The sequence below is a fragment of the Urocampus carinirostris genome, chromosome 1, assembly GCF_059441175.1.
Source record: "Urocampus carinirostris isolate Australia breed hairy pipefish chromosome 1, RoL_Ucar_1.0, whole genome shotgun sequence".
Lineage (NCBI taxonomy): Eukaryota > Metazoa > Chordata > Actinopteri > Syngnathiformes > Syngnathidae > Urocampus > Urocampus carinirostris.
In genome coordinates this window covers 37,982,387-38,008,679 of record NC_142349.1, presented here as the reverse complement: position 1 = coordinate 38,008,679, position 26,293 = coordinate 37,982,387, and the positions used below count along the sequence as shown (strand labels likewise).

Sequence of the window (26,293 nt, the reverse complement as noted above, 5' to 3'; positions counted from 1 at the left end):
ATAGACTAGGATCTCCCAATTGTTATAATTAGCTCGCTTTATTGTTTTAATAAGCGTTTTATATAGAATACGATCGCTTTTGTTGGAAGCGCAGCAGAATGCGCGTTCACGCGAGGGGGGGGATTTACCGTTCGATTACGTTCACAACAAAAACAAAGACGGAATGGTTTAAGTTGTATTACATTCCCAACAAGTGCAAGACGAAGTGGTTTTGGTTATATGTTCGCCATTACATTCCCTAAAAGTGAGATAAAACGAGGTAAAAGTAGGGATGCGAATCTCGACAGGGATGCATTTCTCGGATAACACCGGGCTGTAGAAATCATAACCGCTCAAGACACAGTCCAGTGAAGATCAAGATTTCAAGCTATGGCATCATTTTTATTTTATTATCTTGAAAAGAAATGTCAAGAAATAAAAATGGATTAAGACGAGGTCACTACGCTGACGGGGATCCATGTTCACCCCCTTGACGTCTCGAGCACAACTGACGTGTGCTCGGCAAATCGCGCTGTATATACGCGGAGAAAGGCGTTTGACTGTCACACGCGTAACACGCTAATTTCACGTAATAACACCACGATACAGGCGCAGAACATGCTATTACCATGCTCCACCCACGATTACCTGCTGAAATTTCCCGTCCTACCCATGTGTAACCACGCCCTGGCCGCGGCCAGAGCACGTCGTTCCGCGTCATTACCTCGTGTTGACCACGTGTTCGGCACGCGGTTTAACACGTGCTCAAACTTTTGAGCAGCTCAAAAGTTTTGCGCGCGGCCAACCACGTGTGAATTTCCGACCGCGAGTAAAGCACTGCTCTATCTCGTCTATATGGCGGTCTCAAAACGTCCAACAGCGCCCAACAGCATCTGCTTCAGAAATTTCTGGCCGTGGTTCAACTTTGATACACTCGTGAAAGGCTGTGTACCCCGCGCTCTGAAGAATTGAGCAGCGCAAAACTTTTTCGCGCTGCCACCCGCGCGCGAATTTCCGACTTCATGTTAAGCACTGCTGTATCTCGTCTGAATGGCGATCTCAATGCGTCTAATAGCGTCCGCCTCAAAGGCAGAAATTTCTGGCCATGATTCAGCCGCAAATGTCTGTGTGACCGGCCCCTAAGGAACAGTCAGATTTAAAAATAAATGAACCTACATTTTATTCATCAATTAATTGACTGATCAAAAAAGCAATATATAAACTGCGTAGAAAGCATAGAAAAAAAACCATTGTCTTACCTTTACTTAAAGATCACGGGTCGGAAACCTTTTTGACCCAAAATAGCCATAAAAGCAAAAATATTAAAAATATTATTTTTTGAGAGACAAAATTCAAAGAAACCATTAAACGCAATCTCCAAACATAAGCTAATTCTTCACCACATTTTATTACACTGTGTGAACGTTTGATGATTCGACCAAAATTAATCTAATAAAAACAATGCCACAGCCTGTGTCCGATTAATACATCACTTAAAATCTCTCTCCCTCACTCAGTAACTTGTGTTAAGGCTCATTTTGTCCTAAATAATGTTTTAAAAACAAGGTGCATGAGTGCTTTTATAAAAATGTCACAAAATACTGCAAACGAGAAGGTTATCATCATATTTACCTTCACAGCAGACTGCACTGAGCGAGAGACTGAAGGGAGAGCCTTACGCCTTGTGCAGAGATCTGCCCACCTCTACCGCTCACACAATTAAATTGCTCTGAGTTGTTTGGGCCCGGTCACACAGCCGTTTGCGGCTGAATCACGGCCAGAAATTTCTGCCTGTGAGGCGGACGCTATTGGACGCTTTGAGATCGCCATACAGACGAGATACAGCAGTACTTAACACGCGGTCGGAAATTCACGCGCAGTTGGCAGCGCGAAAAAGTTTTGCGCTGCTCAATACTTTAGAGCACGGGTACACAGCCTTTCACGAGTGTATCTGTGCTCAAAGTTCTGGCCGTGAAGCAGACGCTGTTGGGCGCCGTTGGACGCTTTGAGACCGCCATATAGACGAGATACAGCAGTGCTTTACTCACGGTCGGAAATTTACACGCGGTTGGCCGCGCGAAAAAGTTTTGAGCTGCTCAAAACTTTGAGCACGTGTTAACCGCGGGCGGCACACGAGGTAATGACGCGGAAATGACGCGGAACGACGTGCTCTGGCCGCGGCCAGGGCGTGGTTACACATGGGTAGGACGGGAAATTTCAGCGGGTAATCGTGGGTGGAGCATGGTAATAGCATGTTCTGTGCCTGTATCGCGGTGTTATTACGTGAAATTAGCGTGTTACGCGTGTGACTGTCAAACGCCTTTCTCCGCGTATATACAGCGCGATTTGCCGAGCACACGTCAGTTGTGCTCGAGACGTCAAGGGGGTGAACATGGATCCCTGTCAGCGTAGTGACCTCGTCTTAATCCATTTTTATTTCTTGACATTTCTTTTCATTTCATAACAAGATAATAAAATCAAAATGAAAAACTATTACAATAATAACATATTGGCTTCTTCGGTGCCATAGCTTAAAATCTTGATCTTCACGGGACTGTGTCTTGAGCGGTTATGATTTCTACAGCCCGGTGTTATGCCGAGAAATGCATCCCTGCCGAGATTTGCATCCCCTTGCTACTACAACCACTTTTACCTCGTTTTATCTCACTTTTATATCACTTTTAGGGAATGTAATGGCGAACATATAACCAAAACCACTTCGTCTTGCATTTGTTGGGAATGTAATACAACTTAAACCATTCTGTCTTTGTTTTTGTTGTGAACGTAATCGAACGGTAATGCACACCGTATATAAAATCCTCCCCCCCTCGCGTGAACGCGCATTCTGCTGCGCTTCCAAAAAAAGCGATCGTATTCTATATAAAACGCTTATTAAAACAATAAAGCGAGCTAATTATAACAATCGGGAGATCCTAGTCTATATAACGCGTTTATTTAAACAAAGTGCGATTGTATACTTCAAAATGCGTTTGTTAACGCAGATGAAAAAGTCACCAACGTCAATGCACGCTTCCAACAAAAGCGATCGCAGCAGAATGCGCGTTCACGCGAGGGGGGGGGGGGGGGGGGTATTTTGCGTAGGAGTCGGATTTGGGCACAACACCGGCTCGGGAGCTTTTATACCCGTGGTCCACACGAGAAAATGATGCAGAAATGACGCGATGAGGAAGCAGAACAGTCGCCGGCGTCTGTTTTGCGGGCATACCACCGATGAACAGCGGGTTGGCCAATTTTGCGCATTTTCCATCGCGGGCAACCACAGGCAAAAAAATCTTTTACCCGCGATACAGACGCAAACGGCTGTGTGACCGGGCCCTTTGCTGGTATTTTCACATGTTTACAGATTTTTCATCATAAAGTATCTCAACAGTGAACATATATGGTTAATTGAGCTTCCATTTTAAGGATTTCTTTAGGGACTTACTGCCAAAACGGGGTAATTCGGTTTGACACCCTGACGATAAACCGTAATTGAAAAAGTGCCCCATATATACAGGACTCAAACACACACATATTCAGTGTTGCTTCTGCTTTGCATATACTAAAATCGGAATCACACCACCTATTTTGGGAACATCACAGTGAAATATGCTGCATTCAAATGCTATCTCTGAGCCATATAATGTACTTATGAATAGAGCCTTATATGGTTCGCGAGCCATTAGTTCCTGACCTGTTTTAGATGAAGTCTAAGCACTCATTTTTTGGGAAAAAAGCATCAATGCAACGAGAAAAAAAAATGGATGGCTTGACTTGCTGTTATTGTAGCTTGCTAATACTATCACTAATTCTATTGTTTGGTGCCAAAATGTGAATCAAATCAGAATCCTTGGTCTCACGATCGCCACGAGGCAAGAAAACTGCACGCCTCTGTAGCTGCAGACGCTCAGCTGAGTAATATGTTACGAACAAATTATATTAATGATATTCATAAATTAATGTGGATATTCAGCATTTTTGAAAAATAAAATCCATAAATTGTGAAGTTGAATAAGAAAGAATTTGAACACTGATTAGATATAAATTTATGATTTTTTAAAATTATATACTTACTATGCCTCACCTGCCCCCCCTGACTTCACGTCACTGTTCTATTACCACTGAAGCTTACACAAGATTTCCGATGCACTTACAACTTAGACCAGTCTCGAGGCACAACCTTGTAAATATTGTTGCCTATTTATCTTTTAAATCTGTATTATGCGTTTATCCAGGAGTGCCATGTCTAATCTCCTTTTCAAACTATGTTCTCTTATGTTGTTATCAATAACAAAAAAGACTATTCTAATTGTCATAAGATTGATGTATTTGGTTTGATATTGATTACCAATAGCTCTTTAGCAAAGAAAAAGAGAGGAAAATGCACATTTGACTCACATCATAAATTACACAAAGGTTAAAAGCAATACAAACAGCATGTAATATAAGGAATCCTATTCCACTCTTAACTGCCACCAAAGTTATACTGTGTGTAGAAGTGGAAAAACTAATCAATTTTGCATTAACAATCAACAAATATTTAAATACCTTTTTAGATACTTTTGAATAATACATTTCACAAATCCTCAGAATATGTGCTTCTTAACAGTCAATACGTGTCCATATTTAACAATCCTTCACAATAGGAGATGGGTTTAGCTCATCTCACTGATATAGAAAAAAATTAACTTAAGTCTTTTTAGACACATTTATTTTTCTTCTTAATAATATTGGTCAGTCCACATGTATGTTTTTTGTTGACATTACTGGCCAGTCTTCAATTGAAAAATTCAGTGTTATAGGTCTAACAAAAGGGCAGCACGGCAGCGCAGTGGTTAGCGCGTGTGCGGCACAGTTCTAAGGTCTTGGGAACCTCCTGTGTGGGTTCAAATCCAGCTACCGGACTTACTGTGCGGAGTTTGTATGTTCTTCCCGTGCTTGCGTGGGTTTCCTCCGGGCACTCCCGTTTCCTCCCACATTCCAAAGACATGCAATTCAGGTGGATTGGCCGGTCCAAATTGTCCCTAGGTGTGAATGAGCGAGTGAGTTGTCTGTCCCTGTGTGCCCTGCGATTGGCTGGCAACCAGTTCAGGGTGTCCCCTGCCCACTGCCCGATGATTGCTGGGATGGGCTCCAGCACCCCCGCGACCCTACTGAGGATAAGCGGTACAGCTAATGAGATGAGATGAGATGAGGTCTAACAAAGAGGCCGTCTTTGGAGTAAAAGTAGTAAAGTAAAAAGTAGTACTAGTAGAAGTGCAAGTTACCATTAAGGAGGTGTAACAATTTGGGCCAGAAAAGCGTTTTGATTTTTACTTTAGAAAAGTAATGATGAACATTTTTCAAAATTGTGTGACCCTGTGCAGGTCGCTAAATTACAATTATCTCATATCTTATACAATCTCTATTTGCAATGATCTGTTTTTCAACAGAGAATAGAAATAAAAACACATTTTATCTCATTAACTGATAAATTGACCAATAATAGACGGATAAGTCAAATATTTAAATGATTTGTTGCACTTTTAATTGTTTGTTTTTTTACGGTAATTCTATTGATGTAAATGGGCGTCTCCAGAAAAAAAATCCAAATATCCAAACTGACACGCTTCGCAGACACTTAATACAGAACTGCAAATTTTAAAAGAACACTTTCTACATAGGCTCAAATAAGAAACTCCAAAGCATGATGTTTACGATCCTTCTTTATCATTTAGAAATATGTACGGGAGACAAACCCACGCCCCAAAAATAGAAAAAACAGCCGTGGGTTTGACTTTACCCAAAGGGGTTTCTACTCAAACGTAAAAACAAACCCCAGGACAGGTTTCTACTGTATGTGTTAGACCCTGTTCCTTACCATTGCATGTCGGCTGCACAGATCACGGCCGCTATTGGGAAATGTGAAGCACAATGTAAAGCGCTTTGGGAAGTCATTGACTTGAAAAGCGCTATATAAATGCAGATCATTTCACAAGGATGTCAAAAATATACAAAAGAACTGGTGACAAAAGTCTTCTATCAACGTTACCTTCGCAGCCATTTGTATTGTCAGCTGCCAGGTTCCAGTGCAGTGGCTTACACCTGTCACATAAGAAGCCCTCTGCGTGGGGTCGGCACTGGCAGAAACCCTGAAAAACAGGGGGTATCAGTAAACTTAAATGTGTGGATTTTCTAGTTTTTCAATGATTGAGTATCTACTGCAAATATCCTCCACGAGAGGGAGTCTGCCACCTGAAAAAGTGTGTCATTAACATCTATTTTGCTTCCTTCAAAATGGAAAGGAAGTCTCCTTTCCTTTATATGAATTAGTCTTAACTTTCAAGAGGTAAAGGGGCATTTACTCAATTATTCATTTGGCTTTGATGTAGTTTTTGCAACACAGCTAGGTAATTTATCAAAAAGACACCAAAAACATTCACAGAGCTAAATTAAAAATATATTTGTTTGTCAGGTCTTCTGAAAGATTAAAAATCAGTAGGAATGTACCCAACTCAGCTAGGTAAGAACATAATTATACTGGAAGCGGGACTACCTCATGTGCGATCCCTTCTCAAGTTTTCTTCATTTTCTTCATGTTGAGGTTTTTGATTTTTTCCTTGCCTTTATGTAGGTTTTAGATCAGGGGATGTTGTAATAATAGTCTGTAGTCTGCAATATGTGGCCTGTGCATCCCTTTGAGACTCCTTGTGATTACGAGCTATAAAAAAACATGATTTGACATGACTATCGTTAAATAAATATTTTATGATAATCGTTATCATTATTATTATTTGATAATTTTATTCTGTTTTAATAATGGACACCCTCATAAGAGGCCACAGAAAAGGTCAGTTTGTTATTTCACTATTATACCTCAATATTGTTTGTTGATTTGACTAGTGTGCACTGCTCACATCTTTATCACTATTGGCCAATAATATTGCTGTTCTTCCACACCCATAAGGACGGGTTTGCTTATTTTTTTTAATATAGGAGATTTTGTAAAAAGAAAGAGCTAAGTGCTGGGCTCTTAGAACAGATTTGAAATTTTGCAATATCGGGGTTTTCCTACAATTCTCTCATGTTCTCCTTGCAAGTTCAAAATTCATTGATGTCTTCTTCCATATTTTCAGAGTTTATAAACTATATACTTAGCATTATTTCTACCATTGTTCGGATCTGACACACCTCCTACCACCAGAGGGACCCAACCGAGATTTGAACGGGGCACAAGTGTGTCCAATCACCACACACCTGTGCCCAGCTATTCTGCACCCTATGAAAGACATTTTGATCTCCAAAGGTTTGCTAGGTCACTGTCAATTTTTCATTTTGTCTGCCATTGTCATCCTGATCTTTATTGTCATTTTCATATCCACCTTCATGTCAGGTTAGTTTGTTTGTTTCTAGTGTCTTTTTTCCCAGTGTAATTCCAGTTTCTGTGTTTCTAGTTTGGACTTTGTTAATTTTGGTTTCTGGTAACATTTTGTTATTCCTCCGTGCCAACTTTTTCCGTTGCTACTTTGATCATGGTTATGTTATCAGATAGCACCTTCTTTTTGAGCACCCTTGCCTCTAGTTCGAACCTCCCCCAAATGGGTTAATTCACCAATCCTCAAATCATAACACACATACCGTTTGATGTTCCGTGCTCAATGTCCCATGTGGGTTGCATTGAATGATGGAGGCTGCAAGCACAAAGCGATAAAATAATAACTCAAAATTTGAAGCAAAACAATGTTGTTTGTGTGTTACCCGAGCACAAGGGGAAGTTGAGTCCAGAAGCACAGTGGTCGCACTGCTGGCCCACCACTCCGGGCAGACACAGGCACTGACCAGACAGCGGGTTGCAAAGACTTCTGTACGAGCCTTCCCAAGAACACTGGCAGGCTAAATAAATGAAGTGTTCAAAAGGTCAGATAGCTTCACATACATAGTTGTCTTTTCTAAGGGATATTAATTCCTTAAAAGGAAAGCAGGATATTTTGGATCACTCAAAGTACAATCTATGACAGTAAACATATTTGATTAAGTACGTGGGGCAGTATTAAATACAAAAAGGGATGTGTGGGTTACAAAAGATGCATGAGAAGCAAAACTTGTTTTTCTGGTAAAAATGAAATCAAATACTGGGTGTTCCAAGAGTATTCTTCTGGCGCTCACTCAACCAGAAAAGGCATATTATATACTTGGATTTGCAAAAACTAAACCGTGGACTGTCAACGTGTATTTTGCAGACATTTTAGAAAGGAGCCATCAGAGAGAAAGTTTATAGTGAGATGGGATGGTAAAACATCATAATTGCCAGACAGAAGGGCTGGACAGTCTGGGCAGAATGATCACGATCTCATATCCTGGCCGCCAAGATCTTCTGATCTCACACCAAGCAATCTCTTTTGTGGGGATTTGTAAAAGGATTGGTCTATGTGCCCCCTTTTTCAAGAGACGTGGATGAGCAATAAATAACAGATAACAGAAGCTGTTGCAATCATTGACAATGCAATGCTGAGACCCTTTTGGCAAGAATGTGACTATCGGCTTACTGTGTGTCATGTGACCAATGCTGATCACATTTAGCATCTTTGAACATTTCATGTAAAAATTTAGATAACAATCTTTCTGAATTTAAAATTCAGATGTGTTTTAAATCCTTAATAGTTTCCGGGATATTCAATGTCCAAATGTTCCTAAGACTTTTGGAACACCCTATATAGCAAGAAGGGGCTTCAATACAGCAATTTAACAGACTCTCAGATTTGCTTCTCCAGGCCCAAATTACGACTATTAGTTGACTAATCTCTACAACAATACATGTGACCAAAGATATCAGTTTTCTGTGGATATTTTTGTCCTTTATCCAACACACAAAACACTTTTTTTTACAGATAAAACAAATTAGAGACAGCCTCAACGTTGTCTTGTACACAAAAACAGATATTGTTGAGCTTTGTCTAGCCTTGATGTGTTTTTTCTCTCTTGTCGGCTAAAGATAATCTTAAATTGTCTTTCAGTGCAACATTTTGGGTCACAGTGCCTACCTAAGATTTTTCAATCTCCCTTCATCATTTTTTATACTGTTTCTAGTGACTCATTGGGTTAAAAGTTGAACAAAGGGATATTGAGTTGAACTGCAAGAGAAGAAATAATACATTTACTTCTGAAACAACTCACCAGCACACTCTGGGTAGCCGTAGTAGCCTGGTGCACATTCGTCGCAGCTCTGGCCTCCATAGTTGGGGAGGCAAATACATTGACCACTGTTGTTGCAGTCGTTCCCAGTCACACCTGCCCCATCGCAAACACATGCTGGAGATGGGAAGAAAATACAGATAAACATTGCAGCATATAAAAGTAGATAATTGTGACATTTATCTGTCTAATGCTAACAATTTAAAAGTTTTTTTTTTATCAGAACCCATAAAAAAAATACCCATAATTTATCTCAAATGATTTATGCAGCCCTACTTTTATGCTCAGTGCAAGTCTAGGAAAAAAACACCCTAATGGGAGCATTGAAAGACAGGTACATTTAAATAGTTGTGCTTGCGCTATTGTAATCAACTCAGCAGTGTTCTTATTAGGGATGTCTAAAACAGGATTTTTAGGCCCAAGTCAGAATAATTTCATGTTTTGAATTCAGATATCGAGTCCAGATCAGATGCTTCCAAATTAGATTTAAAAAAAAGAAAAAGATAGTGAGGAATAACGAAACTCATCTGATATACAGGTAGTATTGATGTCCTGATGGTCACTCATCCACATCCGGTCCATGAAAAATAGTGCATACATCTAAGTCCTAATCAGGAGACCACATTTGACAAAGAGTGAGTCAGCAACCACGTGATCAGGCCCAATTTCTGATTGAATGATCAGATCGGGCCATCCGTCCTTCTTGTTCTCCCAACCAAAGCAGTTCTAGAAGTTAGATGCGCATAGATTTATGTTTTTCAGAGTTTATTTATCTGTATCTGCCCCTAATCAACGTAAATGAATGACATACAAGCCTTATCAATTCATACCATCACACATAAAAAAAAAATCGATAGTATATTCAATTTAGATTTTGTGATATCGTGGAGGTTTTTATTTTTTATTTTTTGCCAATGTGTCCCACAAATTGGGGGTGTGCTTGCACTATTGTGGAAGTGAACACAGCTTACTTCTTGTACTTTCAGAGCAGCTGTAATTCAATGCTCTGAAATTCAATGTCACTTTCACAATCTATTTTAAATATGGAAATACTCTTTTTAACTGAATCACCCACCCATAAATGGGTCACTATTAATCTTTAAATCCGTCCCATTTTTCTAACACTTACAACTCAACTTAGACCTGCTTTTTACTGGTCTTGAGTAAAGTCTTCTCTCAGTTAGTAGATTTAATGCCTCTGCTAGGCCTTGCAGACAAAGCAACAGTTTTAGTATGTCTTTATTGTTGATATAATGCATATCATGTGACCTGATGGAGTTGAGAACTTTAAAGGACAAAGAGTCAAATTTTTCCTTAGATAATAAGTTCATGACACGCATTTTCAAAGCACTTCGTAATTATGAAATACAAATCATAACCACAAACACAAGCAGTTTTTGTGTGCTTGTGTCATACCGTGGCAGTTTGGGAAGGAGTGGTAGCCGGCTTCGCAGCGGTTACATTGCTCGCCCTCTATATTGCGGCGACACAGGCAGTTGCCTGAAGCGTCGCAGACCTCGTTTTCTGTGCCTCGATGGTCACACTGACATCCTGCATGTGCAGAAGGAAAAAAATGGTTAGATCAAAATAGTCTCTACTTTTCTAATGTAGGGGTAGTTTAGGTGCAGTAGAGTCACTAATAAATGGATTTGTATTTCCAGTTATTCTCATAAAATTTACAATAAAATAATGCGGTATAGGATTAGAAGTGTGTTTATCCGGTGTTATACAACCATACTCACTCTGACAACGTATTGAGCCAAAATAACCCACAGGGCAGCTCAAAGGCACTGAACAGAGAACAAGAAATGCAAAATAAAATGCTAGCACACTATAATAGCATTATTTACTAATGCTGATGAAACAAATCTTTGCCTACCTATAATAGGTCCAGTAGGAGATACAGTTGTTGTCTGGTAATCTGTTTAGCCCAAATTCAAATACATAAAGAAAAAAAAATCATTATTTAAATCTAGTACAAAAGCATGCACTTTTTAGTTGTTCAAAGAAGATAATTACAGAAACGCTTCATAACACAGAAAAAACATCTCACAATTGATACATTTTGATTTCCAACACATTACAATATGTAATATAAATATTGGTGCAGATTAAAATATAGAGTCCTTTAAATTCACATTTTAAAGTTGTTTCTATAAAAAGAAAGAAAATGCACGGCTCCTTATGCCAATTCAGAGTTATAGGCCACTTTCTAACTTCTCAAGTGATTTTTGAAAATTCACATTCATGTAAACATACAAGTACTGACAAACTCAAAGACCCCAAAAAAACCCCACTAAAATAAAAGAGAGGAAAATTATACATAGAAAAATATACAAATCTAAGAGGAAAAAAAGAGGAAATAAAAAACAGGGCGGAAAATCAGAGCATCTCTGGTGTTATTGAACTGCGATACAGGATTATTAACGTCATTTAACATTTAAAGCTGATGGAAATGTAAGACCTTAAATGTCAATCTAGTTGAATTACTCTATCAAACAGAGAGCAAAACATTGGAACGTGAAATTAACCCTTGATTTTTTTTTCTTTTATCTTTATGACCATGAGACGCTGATAAGATGAGAAAATGCTACTTGTGCGTCTAAAATGTTGCTTTCGGCTTACAAGCTTTTCGGGCAGCCAGAATAAGACGAATGGCCAAAACGGTGACGTGTGTGCATTTAAGGCAGATCTAACATTTTCCTTTGTCACTTTAGGGAAACAACTCCTTACCATTAAACATAAACAGTTTTGGATTCAAGTGGACTCATGTTTACATTTGTATTTTTTCAAGTTTGAGCTTACAGATGCACTGAGGGTAGTGATAGTATCCGTCTGCGCAGTGCTGGCAGCTTTCTCCTGCAAACTGCACTTTGCAGATGCACCTCCCGGAACCCATTTCACAGCCTGCTGCAGTCCGCTCATCGCACCGGCAGGCTGCCGACACAAATTGATGCATTTGTGTTAATCCTAATAAATAATGAATCCACAGCTTATTAATTATCAAATTAATTACCAAGTTTTGTTTCAAATAATAATCGATTGTACAGTTATCCCTCGCTCTATCGCGGTTTTGTTTTTGGGTTTTTGCCAGTTCACAGATTTTTATTGAGCATTGTGCTCTGAATTCTGATTGGCTAAAAGTCAGTTACTCCCGCCGTTAACATGCGCTTTATTGACTTTCTACACTTTGACATTCAAAGCGCTGGGCAGAAATCACACCGGCCCAACACCCACAGTGGGAACTTGTGATGCTTTTTTTTAATTAAAAAGTGGAATTCCCTAGTCCGCACCAGTTCTAAGCCAGCTGCTAGGTGCTGACTGTGGCGAACCACCGGGAGTGATCGGCGTCGACACGAGGCCGCCGCATCAACACGGGGCCCCAACGGGCACGCACCTGAGGAGATCCGCGGGAAGGGCCATGTGCACATCCAGAGCAGCGTGGGACCATATAAAAAAATAATAATAAAGATTTTTACTTTGCAGACTTTGCCTAGAATAGGTCCTTCTTGGAGGGCAACCTTAGCAGACAAGGGATTACTGTATTCATTTTGGATTTGAAAGTTAGCATCTCAACAGTAACAAGTAACCCATTTTTGTCATGTGAAAATCAAATATGTCGAAATAATATTGGGCTAAAACTTGGTAAATTTCTTATCTTTCAAAAACCTTTATAATCGGTAATTTGAAGCTTTTTGAATTAAATCAAATGTCAATAAAGGTCTTTAATTTTATGAATTGACGACTTGCTTTTACTTTGAAATGCAATAGATTTATCTTTATTGTAATTAATAACAATGAAGAAAACATTCTTTACAACAAGATTAGACAAAGCACTCCAGAATAAACATGTAAAAAAAACTTTAAATAATAAAAAAGTTTAAATAATAGGATATTTCGTCATTGTAACATCAATGAAACATCATATCATTGTATCATCAAATGCACAACAAAATTAAAAAGTGCCATCCTGATCCTGGTTCAAGAAAATTTACAAGATAAAATACCAGTTTCAAAGCATTGAGGGTGACTGCCTTTGGAAAGAAGCTGTTTTTTTCAATCGAATAGTTCTTTACTTGATGGTCCTGATTAGTCTACCTGAAGACAAGCGCTCAAACATGTAATATCCAGAGTGGAAAATGTCCTACACAATTCCTACAATAGTAACAGAAACCCAAAGGGAACATGGATTAATAAGCAAATTTACATAGTAGTTCATGTAGACTGGGATAAAATGGAAGTGCAGCTTCAATGAACAAAGTGCAATGACATATAGCAGAAACATTATGCAAACATATTAGTATAGAAATAAAACATAAAAATTTAATTTTCTATATATAGGAAAAGTATTTTGCAATTATTCTATTTTTACAATCTTAGAATATCTCGTTTTGGAACACAGAGGACTGAGATTATAACATTTGGAATGTATGCCATTAACGGGTAAAATAATTGACAGAATAGTCAAGTATCCAAAACATTATTTGTTGAAGGCCTAAGCATGGTTTTTACCCAACGTTATCTCTGTAACCCGTTTTTACTGTGTTCCTGGTACACCATACGTTTTAAATCCTTACTTCGAAAGGGGCTATTCCAATGAGGAGGAGCAGACAGGAAGAGCAAGGGAAACGTAAACAAGAGAAGGACCCACTTGAGAGCAATGAGGAACATTTCTATATATAACTATTTTATGTTGGACGTGCTCGTATTTCCTTTTTTATGCATTAGAGACCAAGAAGGAGATTCAAGTAAGAAAGAAAGCAACACTAATAGTCCTGTTTTAAATCCTGCTGTAAATACACGCATGCACGCACACACCTGCTGTGTATCATGAGCAGAGCCCTGGCTCCCATTGTTCTTTTATCCAAACAGCTCCAGCACACATCACCACCTGTCGCCTCATTTGTTCTGCAGCATTTCTCATAGTGTTCAGTGGCGACTAGAAAAGCTCGGCGGGGAGAATCTGATTAACGTCTGTGGATTAAGCACTATTCAGAAATTATCCAAGAATTCTAGGCAGGGGCTTTGTCATATTGTATAACAATAAACTACTTGGTTACCCGAATTAGTAAAACAGTAAGGGAAAGCTGCTTGTGTACAAATATTTGGTCACCCTAGGTGCTTGCCACACAAACAATGGAGTAAATGTAATTACTGTCTTTTCCGGACTATAAAAAACGCCCAATAACCCTAAATTGGCCAAAAATGTAAACGTGCGCTTGATAATCCAGTGCATCTTTTATGCGGCCAAAATTGGAAATGCGTTACCATATTTGTGCAATTACAAATCCTTTGATAAATGTTATCACTGACCAAAATTGCAGAATAATGGTGGAAATTGGGATTAAACCGGGTAGCAATGAATCCTAACCACCAGGGACATGGATAATTGTTCACAATTGCATGATAGAATAGAATAAAATAGAATAGAATAGAATAGAATAGAATAGAATAGAATAGAATAGAATAGAAAAGAGTAGAATAGAATAGAATATACCTTTATTATCATTGTTACAAAATGGGTTGAACATATTGTGACAACGAAATTGGACGTGGTTAGTTACACATTTTGACTGTAAAGGTAAAAGATGAAAAAAGATAAAAATAATTTGGAATATTGGAAGCAACGAGAATCAAAACCCAGATCACAAAAGAGGGAGCACCGGATCCTATTCACTAGACAACTAGGGATACAGACAACACAAGAAAAGGCAACAGGTCTTATTATCACACTTTTTAGCCAGGGTACTAGATATTTAAGAGTAGAGAGAATGTTGTTTCACATTTTCTCAGTTCTAACTAAGCATTGTAAGTAATACATGTTTGGAATACCTGAGTCTATGTGTTAATTTATATATTTTAAGAGAACAAAATTACTTTTACAAAGCTAATCTATTCATTCGATTCAGAATGACCAAATTACTTCCCACAATGCCCCTACCGTCATTCAGCACAGAATTTAAGATTTTGTTTGGAATTTCTTGGTAATGAACTCACTCCAAAAATACTGTGATGATGAGATAAGACTTAAGACATATTCTGTGTGTCATCCTTATCTCTAGGGACCTAGTGGATACAATCCAGCGCACTCCACAATGCAATCTGGGTTTGATTCCTGTTGCATCCAATGTAATGCAAGTGTAATCAGTAAAACTGTATATTCCAACTGACACAAAAAAATTGTATTAGCCGTAACTTGAGAGAACAAACAAGTGTGGAATAGGGTAATTCACAAAATAACCACCCTTACACTGAAGAACACTACCAACGAAAGAACCGTTTGAGATTGGTGAAAATCAAAAGACTCCTTCAAATAATGCACACCTAAGAGAACGCCCTACTATTGAAAGCATGCTGACGATAAAAGGTAAGCAGAGATAATTTATCGCTAATGGAAATGTCAGAACATAGTGGAATTCATAAGGTGTTTGCTTTGTTCTCCTACAAACTACAAACTGCAGGCCAAAATTTTTAGGCTGCGACCCACAGCACAACGCACTTTACTACAGAATTGCACCTCGATAGTATATATAAACATATACACCTCGGAATTATCTTGCAAAAAATTGTACATACATGTACATTAAGGCGCATTGAACTCTCAAATGAACTTTTTATGGAAGTCTCCTGAGTCTGTAACTGGTTGTCATGGTAACATAAGTCTTTCACTTGCATGAGACCCACGATAAAGGTTTAAATAATGATATATTTTCTGAGGAAAAATATGCTTTTATAATGACATATAAAATGAAATAAAGTTTCTGTGTTGCTGGTTCCACTGGAGAATAATTGGACTCACGTATGCATCCAGTGGGCGACTCAGGGGCGATGCCATAAGGTCTGAAATAGCCGTCAATGCATCGCTCACAGTTCACACCAGCAGTGTTGTGCTGAGATGGAAACGAAAATGAATGACCACAAAAAAGTCATTGGTCGCAAGCATAATGTGTATTCAGTTGATGTATTTTAATATCAGTTGTGGGGAGAATCATTGAGTATAGGAAGTTGGATGATTTGAGGTTAGGGTAATAATTTTCTTCCTCCTCATCAAAAACACAAACAGACACTGTTTAGACATAACAAGTGCTTCATACCTGGCAATTGATGCAAACGCCCCCTCCACTGTAGCCACCAGAGATGTCAAAACTTGCTCCTCTGGATTCTACCTCTGGGTCGTAATAACAGTCAGCAGCGTGAGCAAAGCATTGGCAGGCTGAGGAGGAAAACCCCAACACAGACAAATGGATTTCCGCACACAACTACAATTACATTCATTAACAGTAAAAAATCTACTTGTCAAGTGATAGGGGAAATACTCAAATACAAAAGAAAAAAATATTTGAAGTATTTCTGCTTTTTTATTCCTTCATTCATTCAACAGGGTCGCGGGGGTGCTGGAGCCCATCCCAGTTATCTTCGGGCAGTGGCCAGCCACAGGGCACACAGAGACAGACAACCCACTCGCTCATTCACATGTAGGGACAATTTGGACCAGCCAATTAACCTAACATGCATGTTTTTGGAATGTGTGAGGAAACCGGGGTGCACGGAGGAAACCCACGCAAGCAGGGGGAGTACATGCAAACTCCACACAAGAAGGTTCGATTTCATGACCCATGCGTTAACAACTGCGCTGCCATGCTGCCCTTATTTCTGCTTTTTATTTCATGAAAATGTTTACCTAAATTTGTGAACTTTGCTGTTAGATTACACATCTATTATAGTAAGGAGCTAAAGCTTCGTCAAACTTCAGCAAAAAAGCCCAGGTGCCTTTTTTTATAGTTTTCTTATTTTTTGTATTGACTTAAACAGCTTGTCTGGGACTTTTATTTTAGGTCAAATAACAATAGAATGGGTTTAACCAGCTCGGTGGCCTTGGGGTCGAGCGCCTGCCTCGAAACCGGAAGGTCGCTGGTTCGAGCCTTGGCTGATTTATACAACATTGGTACCCATTGCCTCCCTGCTTGGCGAATGGTGTTAGAGGTTGGAATTGGGGGGTTTGGTCACCTGATGACTCCCAACGACAGGTGTTGCGACACATCGGCTAGGTAGAACTGTCATCGCATGATTTACTCTACACAGTTGCACGTGTGTATGGGGCCAACTGCTGATTACTCAGGGATAAGGCAGGGAAAAAGAAGAACATAGGGATGGGTCTCCTCACTGTTCTCTGGTTGATCAGTGGTAGTCAGCAAACACAGCCAGCTACAGTGGGTGCTTTAAGAGTGGCGTCTAGTTTTCGCAACGTATTTGAATCCGCGTGTCATTGATCAGATAAATAAAGCATGATTCCATCAGTAAACTAACTATCAACAAGCAAAAAAGACAAATTTGTTTTATATAAAGTTCCTTGTAACATAAACATTAAATGAAATTATCTACTATTATTCAGGCACCATCTGTAGCCTATAATTTCTAATTTTGGCTAAATTTACTTACAGTAATTGGAAAAAAATAATAAAAATAAATCCATCATTCAGTAAACTAAATATTTTTTTCAAATATAATTGAATTGATATACAATAAAATAGACTCCAAAAATATATTGACCAAAAACAACACTTTCTTAAAGTCTATAAAACAACAACACAACTATTCATGGTGTATGATAAAGGTGGGAGGATCGATCCAAATATCAATATTATCAATACTAAGCAAGTACTTGGATCGGAATGATACTATTGTCTTAAGGTCGATACTTCACTGCTCCAACAATTTCCTCAAAGCTTGACTTTGAAATTGGTGACTTACGCTGACACTCGTTGGCACTGTCGACAGTGGCGGCGCGCCACTGCTTTTGGCCGAAACCCGGACAGCAGCGCTCACAGGACTCGCCGCAGGTGTTGTGGCGACACTCACACAGAAGCCTGAAGATAGAACACACGAGCAAACCAGCAGCACCATATAAATACAATATCAATTTCACCAATCTATGTGTTTTGGCTTTTATTACACTAACTAAAGTCATGCAAAAACTAATGTGCATTAATCTTTTCTGCAGACAGAGACCTTCTTTGTTAACTAAAGTATCACTTTTACGGAGCAGGACAGCGTTTGTTTACAAAGTCAACTCTCAGAATCAAGTCTTTCACAATTGCAAATTCCACAACCAAGCACATGAGGTAAAATGAGATTTCAGTTAATAAATAAACGCAGATGATGGTAAAAAGTTAACGTTTGACCTAAATGAGAAGCAAAGGGAGGATAGATTGATTTATTTATTATTTTTCTAAAGAATCACTTACTTGTTTGGGTTTTCGTGGTTTCGAGATGGCCCGCACACCTGAGCGTGGCCGTGACACACGCAGCGACCGCCAATGCTGATGTCTTTGATACTGTAGTAGTACTAAACAAACAAAAGAATCCATATTAGAAGAATTTGGCACGGTATCTTGGTAACAGGAAATAATCCCTCCCTACTACCAAGGACAGTTTTGTGGGATGACTCATTTAATTATAAAAACCTGTCAAAACAAACTCCCTTCAATGTCATGTGGCAACATTCAGGAAGTTTATGATTATAATTTGCCTTTCACTCTGGGGTCTCAAACTCTATTTACTTTGAGCTTCCTGAAACAGAGTCATTATTGACGAGTGCTTTTCTTATAGTGGACATGAACACTGACCTTAACTGAGGTCAGCGAATCCTACAGTTCTTTGGCTTGTTTTTCAACTATCTTTTGTAACTTCTTGGGTGAGCCGTAGTCGCACTCTTGGAGTATTCTTAGTTCGTTGAAGGTTTACCACTGTTCCCAGTTTTCTCAATTTGTGGATAATAACTCTGACAGTGGTTCACTGAAGCCCTACAGCCTTGGAAATGGCTTTGTGACCTTTTTTGGACTGATAGATTTTAATCATTTTTTTCCAATTTGTTCTGGAATTTCTTTGAATCACAGCATGTCAATTGTGTTTTTGAGATGTTGTAGCCTACTTCACTTTATCTAACAGATTAAACTGAAGTGATTACTTGATTGCAATCAATTCTGGGTAAGGCCTGTGGTTAGTCAGTTAGTTGGTTTGTGATTTAACAAGGGCGGGCAATTACTTATTCACGTTGGGCCAGATAGGCCTAGATTTTTTTTGTGCCTTAATAAATTGACTCGATATTTCAAAACTGCATGAAAAATTTGTGAGGGATGAATATCCAAAAAACCATAGAATTCAGAAAAGGGGCAAATTGTGAAAAAAATTGATTCACATTACTGGCTTCTGTTCTACCCATTTAAATGTTTTCCCACTGGCAGATATTTCTTTCCCTATTTCACCATAATTTACTTTGGTTTACTTTTTCTTAACTTTATACTCACTTATTTATATATAGTCTTTTTAGAAAAACAAGAAAAAAATAGCAAAATTATATGAACGAAAACGATTTTTTAACAAAAAACATCCATCCATCTATTATCTGCACCTGATATGCATGTTTTTGGAATTTGGGAGGAAACCGGCGTGCCCGGAAGAAAGCCAAGCATGGGGAGAACATGCGAATTCCACACAGGAAGGTTGGATCCCATGACCTCAGAACTGTGCCGCACACGCTGCCCAATGAAAAACATGTTTTGTTTGGGTTTTTTTCTTATTTGATTGGAAAAAATGTCTCTGAACAAGTGGTGTCAATAAAAAACCACAACCTTTTCTTTCATTTCACCAATACTTTCCCACCAAAAATGATCTGATTGGCAAATAATTTTTCTCGTTTTAAGAATTGTTTTCATATTTTCTACTTGTTTTTTCCTTTGTTTTTAACTTAATATTCCATTGATATGTATCGTTCTTATGAAATAAGAGTTGACATGAGTAAAAATTCGATTTTATGTCATCATTACTGTATTTTTACTTGCAGTATGACTTTGTCGAATACATTGGGGCAGCTGTGATCACAAATTGATTCCAACATTATAGATCGACATGTTAGTAAATGCTTCCAGGATTGCGTCACCGATTCTGTTGATAAAAAAGGGGTCTCACCCTGCGCGTGACGGTTGGGTCTCTCTGAGCCTTGGAGATGAGGTGGCCCAAAAGCGTGTTGGTGCGCAGGAACTGCAGGCGCACGTTAGTGGCCCTGGTGAAGTCCTGCAGCCGCGGTGATCGGGTGAAGTCTCTCGAGCTGGGCCGACCATTGATCAAAGATACCACAATCTGGACATCACAAGGATATTTACGTTTTTCAGATAATTTTCACCCCTTTTTTTAATTTAGTGGGATAACTTTTTACCTCTCCGTTTTCCAAAGGGACAATTCGAGAATATTCTGTAGTGCAGAGCTGATCGTCGTCATTAACAAGTCGAGCATTTGGATGTTTTCCAAATCTTTCGATGCACTCATGCTGTGAATCTGCATCCAGGCCAACAAGCTTATGTTTGCACAATTCATTTAAAAAGATAATACATTTATATTTTTATCCCCTAAAACACAGTGGAATATTGCCTTAAATAGGGTATAGCAATTTCACAATTTGATAAACTAATCACAAGTTCACTTATTGGAAAAGTGGTTAATATACAGCATTTATTTGTGGATAACGTGGATAAGAAAAGTGTGACCATGACATGAAATCGAATGCCTATTCCTAAATCATATCCACTGGAGTTCAACATTATACCTGTAGAACAAATTACAAACAATTGAATAATTCTGAAAAATGCCATCTTCACTGCATAACAGTTTAAGGACATTCTGTTGTGTCTATACCATGCTACTTTTTCACAAAATGGATAAGACATTTTAACAAAAAACAGTTGGTTTTTTTGCTAAAAATGCATTGGTCAAAATTAGCGAACATTTTTAGGTGACTCCCACCTAATGATGCTAATTTAGCAAAATTTCTTAACTCCTATTTAACTGGCATTCTAACTGCCAGTTTCATTGACTTTGCAATATGGTGGGCCATTCTAAAGTAATGGAAAGCCTCCGGCAGCAGGTTGTTCAGATCAAAACGAAAGGGATGATCCTATCAGCCACAGCAAAACAAATTGATCGTTCCAAATCTGTGATTTTAAGAATATTGAATCTTTACAAAAACTTCAAACTAATTTAAATTCTCCAAAAGGCTGGTTGTGCACAGAAGACAAATACAAGAGAGGACAGGTGACTGCAGAGAAAGTCATTGGTTAATCGTTTCCATACTGCAGATAGAATTGCTGGCCAGTTAACTGCTGAACATGGTAAGGATCTGTCTTGCCATACAGTGTCTTACCGTTTTAAGATAATTTGGAATAAAGGCCCATATGATAGGTAAAATAAATCAAAAAGCTAGTCTGAGCTTTGCTTAGGAGCATGTTGTATGGACAGAATAGAACTGGTCCAGAGTTAACCATAGTGATGAAAGCAAATTTAATTGATTTGGATCTGATGAGAACCGTTATCTTCGTCGACGCATTGGGTTTAGTCTTTCACCAAAGTGTGTAAAACTGTCAGTGAAGGTGGAGGAGTAAATGTCATGGTTTGGGGAATGTTTTCTTGGACAGCTACATGGTGAAGTGAATGCAAATATGTATCAGAACCTTCTTTAACAGCATATGGTTCCTTTCTTGCGTTCATCACCCAAGCGGCCTGCAGTCTTCATGCAGGACAATGCTCCATGTCACAAAGTAAAACTATCTCTCTATCTATATACCTTGGTCATATCCTTCAAGAGGGGTGACTGACAGCAAGACAAACACATACAATAACAAAGAAAATAAAAAAGGGAAAAAAATAGCAAGCACAACACAAACATTTCTGGACCATGGCCAACCCAAATGCCCAAACACCCAAACAAGTTAGGCACCTCGGCACCTAAGTTAGTCATGCTTTCGTCCCTCCAGATGAAAGGCAGCACACAGCAAAACAGGTAAAGAATTTCCTTGAAGGTGAAAACAATGAATTAATGGCATGGCCTGCCCCGAGTCCTGATCTTAAACCAATAAAGAACCTCTGGAACATCCTTGGTGACAAGATTATGGTCAAGAAACCCACTACAATCACCGAACTGTGGAGGAGGCTGGAATAAGACTGGACCAAAATCACACAAGAGGTGTATGAGGGACGAGTGCAATCCTGTGACTGCAGATATGCTGAATCCCTTTACAGCAGAGGCCTGTACACTTATAATTGCTGACGGCTGTAAACCTTCAGAATGTTTCCTTCAGAATTTGTTTTCCATGACAAAATCATTGTTGTTCTCTAATTTTGTTCAGTGGGTTTTCTGAAAAATATATTTTTTTTGTGTAAAATGCCTGTAGTCATTTTGTGAAAAAAAATGTTGTAGTACCATGATATAGACAGAATAAGGTGTAATTTTACCGTGGAACAGTGAAGATGGTATTATTTCAAAATTGTTGCAATTTTCATAAGTACTTCCTTAATGTTGATCTCCAGGGTTTAACCACAATGGTCTAGTGGTTAAGAAATGCCACTCTCACTCCCGGGGTCCAATAGTTCACGGAATAACGTTTGTTACCAAAATACTTAGTTAGAGCTATTAAACAAAATGTTGTATCGATTTCTCAAAAAGAATTAGGGGAGCGCGTAATGCAAGAGTGCACGTTAATTACGGTAAACATAAAGCGCCTATGGGTTTTATCATCAGCTTTCAGATTTTAAACTTACGTGCAAAATACTGCCAGGGGCTGAAGGTCTTCCCGTTATCCACTGAACGTTCCAACACCCACAAGTCGGGTCGAGGGGAATTGGCAAACTTTATGATGATGTAAGCGACATGAAACAGCTAAAAACCAAAGGAATGGAAAGGGAACATGATTACAAATTGTGAATTGTATGACTTTCTTTTGCAGTTTCTTCTAACCAACATGAGGAAAAACAATGGTCAAAGTGTCTTTGAAGAGTCCGAAAACAAGCAAAACTCAACCCACATTACCTGCTGCCTGACAACTTTATCGCCCTGGCACATCAAAAGCGTGCAAGGGGGGAACATTGTCAGTGATTGTTTCTGGCAAAGCGCAGCTTTCCATTTTGTCTGCAGCGTGACATCAGCTTGACACAATGAACAAGTAATTGGAGGATCTCTCTGTCATAGTCTGGCACGGGTTGTGTGTGTCTTTGAACCATGATTGGAAAGCTGTACCTATACTTGACCAGCAGCTGGAGCACATCCAAAGGACAGAAGATTATTTGGTACGTCAACACTTGGAAAAGATCCTATGGAAATATTTAACTTGTCAATAGTGGAGGCACAATCAGGCTGTACTTTCTGAAATATTTGAGATTAAAGTGATTGAGGAAAAGCAAAGCAGGAATATTATGTGCTCTTCTGTTTAGATATAATGTGTATAGAGTATTCCCTTTGATGCATTCGTGGCAGGCCTACACTCGTCTAAATTCTATTTGTGCTTGAATGAAAAAAAAAAACAGTAGGAAGGATTTTGTTTCTTTTCAAAGAAAACTATCCCTTTTCCACACTTTAAAGACTTCAAAGTTGTCTTAACACATCTGTGAAATGCTTTACCCAAAATATCAAATTGATTGCACACTGCAAACATCCTCTTTGTTTGTATGAAAAATACACATTTCATTTCATGTTACAAACGGTCAGATGAGTAAGATATACCAGCACAAATAAATAATGACAGTAAAATAAGTTTTCCTTTTGAAGTTAGCAGTTTTAGAAAAGAATGACAGGAATTCCATTTTCCTACTAATCCTCCCGGAAAACATGCGTCAAGTCCATAAAGTTCCTAAAAATGAGGGATCTTTCAAGTACTTAATGTGATTCTTCAACATCAAGCTGATCCTGATAGGTCCCAGGATGAAGTCATGTTTAAGTCAAGTCAAGTCATGTTTATTTGTATAGCCCTTAATCACAAAGAGTCTCAAAGGGCTGCACAGACCACAGACCATTGCAAACCACAGACCATTTTAGTTATTTTTATCCATTTGGACCAGCCAAGTAACCTGAAATGCATGTTGAAATGTGGGAGGAAGCCGTAAAATATGATAATTGGAAGCACAGCACAAGGGCCTAACAGTGCAACGGAGAAATCACACTGCCCTCACCCTCCAAGCATTGCAACGAATCAAGGAGGAAACTAAGGTATTACATTGATTGTGGTAGGGGACTTGAATAAAATCATCCTTTATTTAATGTATAAGGTTCAATGTGGACACATTAATCTGCGTAATGACGTTTGTTCTGCTTCAAATCAGGTTATTCCCAAACACCATTATACTGTATGGTAACTTGTCATCAATTAGTGATTGTTCCAAATTGTTTTCAATCCAACTACACCTTGCATGTGAACATACCCATCGATTCCATTTGCCTGGAACCATTTCAAGCTGAATTGATGTGCTCATTAATTGCTTGATGTTTCCATGTTTGTCTGAGTATCACATCTACTTCAAACAACAAGTAGGGTCCAGGTTTGTTTAATTGTGTGTTTAAACTGGCTGAGGAGTCGCAGAGACAAACCTGAAAGCAGGCCAAGTCACATAAGGGATGGTCGTATCCTGAAAGACCTCTCTGCACAGAGCCAATTTTTAAGTTTTTTTTAAGGTTGGGCACATAAGCTGTGTGGCACCCTAATGCAGTAGAACTTAAAGACAACCCCATTCATTAAAAGACACTCTTGAGACGCTGGAGCCTGACTTATAGTTAACATCTTAATCTATTGTGTATCCATCACACGGGAGAGAAGATTTTCACCAGTGTGAGTTACGACTAGTGATATGTTCCTCGACGGGCCGGCATGCTTGGCTGCACGCGGAGGGAATTTGGCGCTATGAGCGGAATTTCAGTCGGGTTCATGTGCCAGCCGGCACGTCTCTGACTACCCTGACTTGCTGGCAGTCTTTTTACTGATCGTGGCGGGTAGCTCCCCCGCAAAACTTTGGGATCTATTTTCAGCTCTGTTGTTTGTCTTTGTTCCGCTGTTTGCCCATCCTGTTGCATTAGCGGAGGTTTTCTCTGATTAGCTTGACACACCCAACATGAAAGGAGACCACAGGGGTTTTCCTGATTTGGGTGAGTGACAGTCCTGAGTTTAGAAAAAATGGCACTAAAAAGGTGTTACCTCACTTACCCTAAAACATGAGGGTTTAAAATAACCCAAATGGGCTAAGAAATTGATCTACCCACTAAGTCAGGGGTTGGCAACTCAAAATTTTAAAACCGCCATAACGTACCAAAAACAAACTAACAAACAAACAAAAAACAAATATGTCTGGAGATGCAAAAAAATGAATCATTATAGAAACCTACGGTTCAATTAAAATAGAAGGTCTTCCATAAAAGTTAGTTATTAAATATTTGATAGTTGTTCTAAAGAGAACCATCACACACAAAAATACATATACTGTATACAATGTACAGTACTGCTCTGAATATTGACAAATATAATTTCCACCAAAGTGACTCGGTAAAAAATGTAGTTGTCATATTTGACCCTAATCAATCCTTCCAGTTAAACGTTAAGAATAATACTAGAACAGGTTTTTTCCATGCTGTCCCAGTCTGATGCTGAGATTATAATCCATGCGTTTGTTACCCCCGTCTCGATTACTGTAATGTACTACCCTCTGGTCTCCTGAAGTCCAGCATCAAGAGCCTGCAGATGGTAAAAAATGTTGCAGACAAGTAAATTTGATCAAATTACTCCGATTTTAGCTACCCTGCATTGGCTCCCTTTCATCTTAAAATGTGATTTTAAGATTCTGTTGGTATTAAACAAAACTACCAAATACTAAGATTCGCTGTTCGGGTTCATCTTTTCCTTTTCTTTTTTTGAGCGAGGGTAGCATGTAACATTTATGTAAGCCCATTATGAAAAAAGTTTTTTATCATTGAAATCTGTAGTTAATCAGCCACAACACTTTACATTTAGTTGAAATGCAGGAAAAAAACATGTATAGTCAAGCATTTACCTTATTGTCCATTGAAAACAAGAACAATAGAATAAACAGTCACGTTGCAACTGCTGTTGGCCACAGGTCGGGCCCAGCCACCCACACGTAAATTTTACCATCAGTATGTTTAAATGCATGGTATTATTTGATTAATCAGATTCTTCTTGGTATGCAGGGTTTGTAGGGCAAGGCAATATGCCCTTATTCGGACTGGTTATAGTCCGAATGGGAGAGTTGGGTTACTTTGTTAACAAATACAATACTGATTTATGTACCCATTTGGCTTATACAATGCCTTATA

At 38.8% G+C, this 26,293-nt stretch overlaps 1 protein-coding gene across 1 annotated transcript in view; it reads right to left on the bottom strand.

The window, feature by feature from the left end:
* LOC148374574 (laminin subunit alpha-3-like) overlaps positions 1-26,293 on the bottom strand; it is a 107,768-nt gene that overhangs the window by 67,473 nt on the left and 14,002 nt on the right. The window contains exons 3-17 of the mRNA XM_088338082.1: positions 22,741-22,858; positions 20,366-20,484; positions 20,119-20,289; positions 18,396-18,496; positions 17,902-18,017; positions 16,245-16,363; positions 15,950-16,040; positions 11,956-12,087; positions 11,030-11,071; positions 10,893-10,940; positions 10,567-10,701; positions 9,133-9,267; positions 7,717-7,851; positions 7,597-7,649; positions 6,011-6,110 (exon numbers count right to left, since the gene is read on the bottom strand). Of these exons, the coding sequence (XP_088194208.1) occupies positions 6,011-6,110; positions 7,597-7,649; positions 7,717-7,851; positions 9,133-9,267; positions 10,567-10,701; positions 10,893-10,940; positions 11,030-11,071; positions 11,956-12,087; positions 15,950-16,040; positions 16,245-16,363; positions 17,902-18,017; positions 18,396-18,496; positions 20,119-20,289; positions 20,366-20,484; positions 22,741-22,858 (1,615 nt within the window). The remainder of the gene's footprint in view (positions 1-6,010; positions 6,111-7,596; positions 7,650-7,716; positions 7,852-9,132; positions 9,268-10,566; positions 10,702-10,892; positions 10,941-11,029; positions 11,072-11,955; positions 12,088-15,949; positions 16,041-16,244; positions 16,364-17,901; positions 18,018-18,395; positions 18,497-20,118; positions 20,290-20,365; positions 20,485-22,740; positions 22,859-26,293) is intronic.